The sequence below is a fragment of the Nylanderia fulva genome, unplaced genomic scaffold, assembly GCF_048542155.1.
Source record: "Nylanderia fulva isolate GAGA-0341 unplaced genomic scaffold, ASM4854215v1 Scaffold22, whole genome shotgun sequence".
NCBI classification, from domain to species: domain Eukaryota; kingdom Metazoa; phylum Arthropoda; class Insecta; order Hymenoptera; family Formicidae; genus Nylanderia; species Nylanderia fulva.
The window spans coordinates 1-5,737 of record NW_028190285.1 but is presented as its reverse complement, the minus strand read 5'-3'; the positions used below and the strand labels follow the sequence as shown (position 1 = coordinate 5,737).

The 5,737-nt window shown below is 31.8% G+C and overlaps 1 protein-coding gene across 1 annotated transcript; it reads left to right on the top strand.

Annotated features, from left to right (window-relative positions):
• Positions 1-374: 374 nt before the first annotated feature.
• Positions 375-5,734, top strand: lace (serine palmitoyltransferase long chain base subunit; the record flags this gene model as incomplete). Its single annotated transcript, XM_085482921.1, has 7 exons — positions 375-932; positions 3,593-3,769; positions 4,233-4,387; positions 4,465-4,610; positions 5,017-5,235; positions 5,325-5,488; positions 5,576-5,734. Coding segments are annotated over exons 1-7 (1,206 nt in total), but the record flags the coding sequence as incomplete, so codon positions are not given.
• Positions 5,735-5,737: the final 3 nt, after the last annotated feature.

The window sequence follows — 5,737 nt, the reverse complement described above, 5'->3', positions numbered from 1 at the left end:
TTTTACATTAGCCTAACGTTGAACGGAAGAATAATATAGGTTATACATATTTAAACTGTTTCTCTTTGTATGCGCTTTCTACGTATATGTTTTATGCAACTTTCGTCCTTCTTTTTCCCCTCCAACGACGCGAATATCTTTTTACCGTCACATTTTTTTATCGAGTTTTCATTTATCATAAATTTTTTCAATTTTGTTATTCACATTTAATCGCCAATAAATTCAATTTCCCGAAGAGTCGAAGTATCTTCTCAGACTTTTATTACTTTATTTACATTTTTTTATATCTTTTCACACAGAAATCTGGAATAATAATTAAATCACGCATCGGAGTTGGATACAAGAAGAGGTGTATATATATATATCTATAAAAGCAGGAGAAAAGGACGAAAGGATTCAAGAGCGTGACCTGTTTTCCTGAAGACTCTGCAGGAGCCGAAGAGAGAGGGTATACAGCTGGACGTAGTGCGGCGTGCGGCACAAATAAAAGCTTTCGGCCGCAGGGCGTCGCAGAACGACGCGACGCGGCACAGGAAAGGAGAGATCTTCGCGCAGGCGCCGACGTGTATTACTACGACCGGACGTACAGCGGTGGTGTGAGTAGTGAGCGACGAGTGGCGGCGATCGTCTCTCCGTTGTCCGGCTCTCTACACTCGCCTCGAGCGTGGACTCATCATCAACATCATCATCGCCCGTCATTGTCATCGTCAAATCGGAGCAAGTGCGGAACCAATACGCGCGGCGCGATGATGACGACGAGGACGACCACGAGGTTGCGCGCGGTCAACACGTGCGGCGAGGACGAGGAGAAGAGGTCGACGTCGACGACGACGACGCCGCCGTCGTCGTCGTCGATGCGGAACGGTTTGACGTCGCGCGAGGACCCCGGCAAGATGAATGGTTACATCTTGAAGAGCAACGGCCACGTAGACGTAAGTTAGCCGGGCGGGAAAAACAGCCCTTCATCCTCGAGATATGTGTTGTTGCTCGATTAGCCCCCGAGATCTCACCTAGTCGTCCGATCTGATCTCTAGAATTGGCGTGTATGAAATCTCGTGTGTGCGTCTCGCTCTTTCTCTCGCTCTCTTTTCTCGTTCAATTCTCAGCATCCAGTCGTGCATGTATCATCTCATTCTCTTCGGACACTTGCGAGTCACATGGTAATAGAGATCGTTTTTATTGCTTATTATATTCATTTGCGCATACTCAAGTCTCTTGTCTAAATAAAATGCAGTTTTTTATCTATGATGATATCTATAAGGAAACGTCGAATTGTATAAATTATGTTGAGCTTGATCAAGTTGAGACAAGAAAAACGTGTTACATAAATTTAACATGAAGAAACATTATTCTTATCAGAATAATCACCATTATCTGTACATTTGTTTCTTTAGAAGGACGGTTTTTCTATGTTCTTCTTTAAACAAAATCAGTTTAGCAAATTTATATTTAAATTTAAAGTGAGAATTGATAATACATGCCTCGCCGATAAGGACTTATTTTTTCGCTTGTTGAAATGTCAAAAGTTAAACTTTTCAGATATGTAGAAAACAGACATTATTGCTTTTGATGACACAATTATTTTTAGAAACACAAATTTAATTAATATCATTTAAATATGTTTTATTTAAATTAAATACGTTTAATTTAAATATGAAGTCAATTTAAATTAAACAATTCTATGTGCGACTAACATTTTACGTGCTAGTTTTGAAACTATGACAAAAACTCGTAAAAGTTAGCGCGAGTTGAGAAAATAAAAAATTTATTCTTTAGGGATCAATTATACTTATCGCAAGTATCGGATAAATAACTAGATAGGATAGTATAAACGTATTATATAATAATATAAGATAATATAAAAAGCTAAAGATAAAAACTAATGTAAAATAAATAAGTTCAGTTATATTATTTTTATTTATTCCTAATTTTGCACTCCCTACTACTGTCTTTTGCTTATCACCAGAACACATGTACTCGATCGTCATTGAAATCGCAATCTTTTATAAATGAGAGAATTTCTTGATATCATTTAATTTTATAATATCGATTATCTCTGGAGATATTGAAAAGCGAATAAATATATATATATATACGTTTTTGTGTATATATAAATAAAAGAAAATTTATTTGTAGCAACTTGTATATACAAGCCGAGTATATGAATTTCTTACATTACAATAAATATAATGAACAAAATTCACAATTAAAGAGAGAAAATGATATATTTTATACAATATATATATATGCTCAATGTATATTTAAGCTATACAAGATATTTATATAGTATCGATTTGCTGCAAAGTAATCCAAGTATTGTTTCTCTTTTTGTTTAAAAAAAAATCTGATTAAAAAATGCGAATGACACACTTAGTGTCTCTTTAGATGAAGTAATACTCTTTAAGATACGACCTCGAGATTCCCACTTGCCCTTTTACATTCAAACTCTGAATTGCTAATAAATGATTCAGTCGTACGGAAATCGCTATCAGTACTCTAATCAACATTAGAGATTACGAGGACAGCTAAATATCTCTTATTTCGCGTTCCAATAACTGATAAAAAAAGATAACGTATATATCGCTATTTTATGGTATAATTGTTTCAAACGCGAAAAGAGTATAAAATTTCTCTCTCTTTCATTGTGAGAAAAATTTGTTCGAATATATTTTACAATCAGTTTGTAGTTTTGCAATAGTTGAATAAGAATGAGTAGTGAGAAATGAAAAATATGATATAAATGATAAAATGGTAAGCTTTTTTAGGATATTGCATGTAAAAACTGGTCTCATTTAGCATTATTAAGCATTATTTAAACTATATGCATTTAATGGCCTCATGATTGAGTAATCAAGCAAATCTTTTGCATAAATCTAAGTCTTCAGCAAAACGTGAAACTAACTATGTGCCATTTTTCGCACACCTCATTCTTCGCATTTCTTTGTAAACTGATCACAATAGTGAGAACGTTAAAATATTTTAGCACTCGAGTATTTTCCAAACAGTCTAACATATATAAAATTTATGTTATTTACAGAAATGCTCCAAATCCATATTATAAAATATTGAGCTTTTCATTTGAAAGATTATTTTTCATTAACAAAACTTCATAAATTGCTAATCATTGCTAATTTTTTTTTTTCATTGTTAATAATCATTACTAATTTTTCATATTTATATTGTAAGTAAGTGTTAAAATTATATCGAAATATATAAAGGTATGTATGAAGGTATGCGTTTCGAGAATAAAAATGAAATACGATCGCAAGCTTATACTGCGAATCGTGCTTTAATCGTATCGCAGCGCAGACATAACTCTCTCTTTGATAAAGCAAAGATTATAAAATGATAATCCGGTTCCTTATTCAATCTTAATACTGATTATTTTTTCACTTATTTTCTTCAAAACTTATCATACTCTGAATCATCATTTTCTTATAATACGATATGCAGGAAATAATAATCTTTTTTTTTTTCAGCTGCGTCATTTCACATATCGTTTTTACTACATTCTTTTATTTATATATACATATATTATATAAAAGAATCTTCTGTTTGTTTATGCAATTAAATGTGCGAATTTTTTTTGCAGTTTTCTCATAGTCCCAAAAAAAAGAAATTACAAAATTCACAGTCAAAAGAGTCTTTCGAAAAAGTACCGTTCATCACAGCGGCACTCACACACCTCGGTTTTTATATTCTCATGTTCCTGGGATTTATCAATCAATTATTCTTTGTTCCGAAGGTTGCTACTGAAAAAAATAGAGAGGTACGATGATAATTTTAAATTTCTTATGTTAATTCAAACTAATATATATTTATAAATATAAGTAATAGAGAAAAAACATAAATATATAATAAAAAAGCTTTGAATTATAAAAAAAAAATATTTTCTTTGACAATCAGTATATTAAAGTATTCTCTTATGAATTTCGCACGTGTAAATATAATGAAATTGTTATACGTCATCAACGTATAGGAATTGCAAAATGATATGTACGGCTTATTCTCTTTTATTTAAGATAGAAAATATTTTTTTGTTACATAATTTCATATTAATATCTTCTTTGTATGCCAATAATTATTGTTTTTTCTATAGATACTTATATAACAAATATATGTTTCTGTACGATATATGTACAATATTACATTTTTTTATAAAACATTTATAATTTTTGATGTAACATCGACATGCTATCTTGAAATAAATATGTATTTATGTGTATTTATAGGGATATGCGCCGCTGTATGACAATTTTGAAAAATTTTATCTTAGATATGTATACAGAAGAGTCAGAGATTGTTGGAATAGGCCGATATGTTCTGTACCTGGTGCAATGGTGACATTAAAAGATCGGATCACCAATGATTACGGATGGACGTTTCAGTAAGTTTCATTATGTTCGCACGAAAAAACATTACGTATCAATAGAATTGAAAACTCGAATTTTTTAATTCTGACAGATTTACTGGAACTGAAACGCCATGTATAAACTTGGGCTCTTACAATTATTTAGGGTTTGCAGAGGCTAGTGGTAAGTGCGCTGAGAAAAGCATCGAAACGCTCAAGAAGTTTGGCTGTGCCACTGGCAGTACGCGTCTTGAATTAGGTAAATAACTAAAAAGAGATGTTCTTATATCATATTTTCTCATAGAAAAAAAGATGGACAAAATATTTGTAATTTGTTCAAAAATATAGTTGATTATATTATCATAAGAAAGCATAAGATGAAAAATTGATCAAAAATTTGAAAGACAATTTCTCTCTTTTCTGTTTATTATTGATATTAAAAAAATTTAAATTAATGCCTCTTTTAACAAGATCATTTTATTACTATTCGTATGACAAGTACGTAAAATAATAAGAACTTTACTATTTCTTTTTTATAATTTAATGTTACTGACTTTATTGAAAAATGTCATATATTATATTTTTTTGAACGAGATTATATATACGTATGTATGTATGTATTTATTTCAAAAAGAAATAGAAGTATCATATTTTATTATTCAAAGGGACTATGCCAATACACGATGAACTAGAAAAATTAACTGCGAAATTTCTGGGAGTCGAAGATGCTATAGTATTCGGGATGGGATTCGCAACGAATTCTTTAAATTTGCCCTCTTTGGTCAACAAGGGTTGTTTAGTTCTTAGTGATGAAAAAAATCACGCATCGCTTATACTTGGATTGCGACTATCTGGTGCAGTGATACAGATCTTCAAACATAACAGTAAATACAAAACGCAATAGTCACATTTACAATGCGCATAATTATTTTTTGTTACTCTTAGAGTACAAAGAAGTCATGGTTTATCGCAGATGTGAAACACTTGGAGGAATGTTTGAAAAAGGCTATTGTTTTCGGACAGCCGAAGACAGGCGAACCTTGGAAAAAGATAGTTATTATTGTTGAAGGCGTTTACTCTATGGAGGGCTCAATCGTTCATCTACCCGAAATAGTAGAATTAAAAAAAAAATACAAAGTTCGTAAAAAAACAATATCATAATTTTCTTTTTTTTTTTTTAATTTAAATCTCTTTACGATTACTAATATTTTTTTTATTAAATAGGCCTACCTTTACGTGGACGAAGCGCACAGCACAGGTGCTATGGGAAAGCACGGAAGAGGAGTTTGCGATTATTACGGCGTCGATCCGCGTGAAATCGATATCCTCATGGGAACGTTTACAAAAAGCTTTGCCTCGGCCGGTGGATATATAGCTGGAACAAAA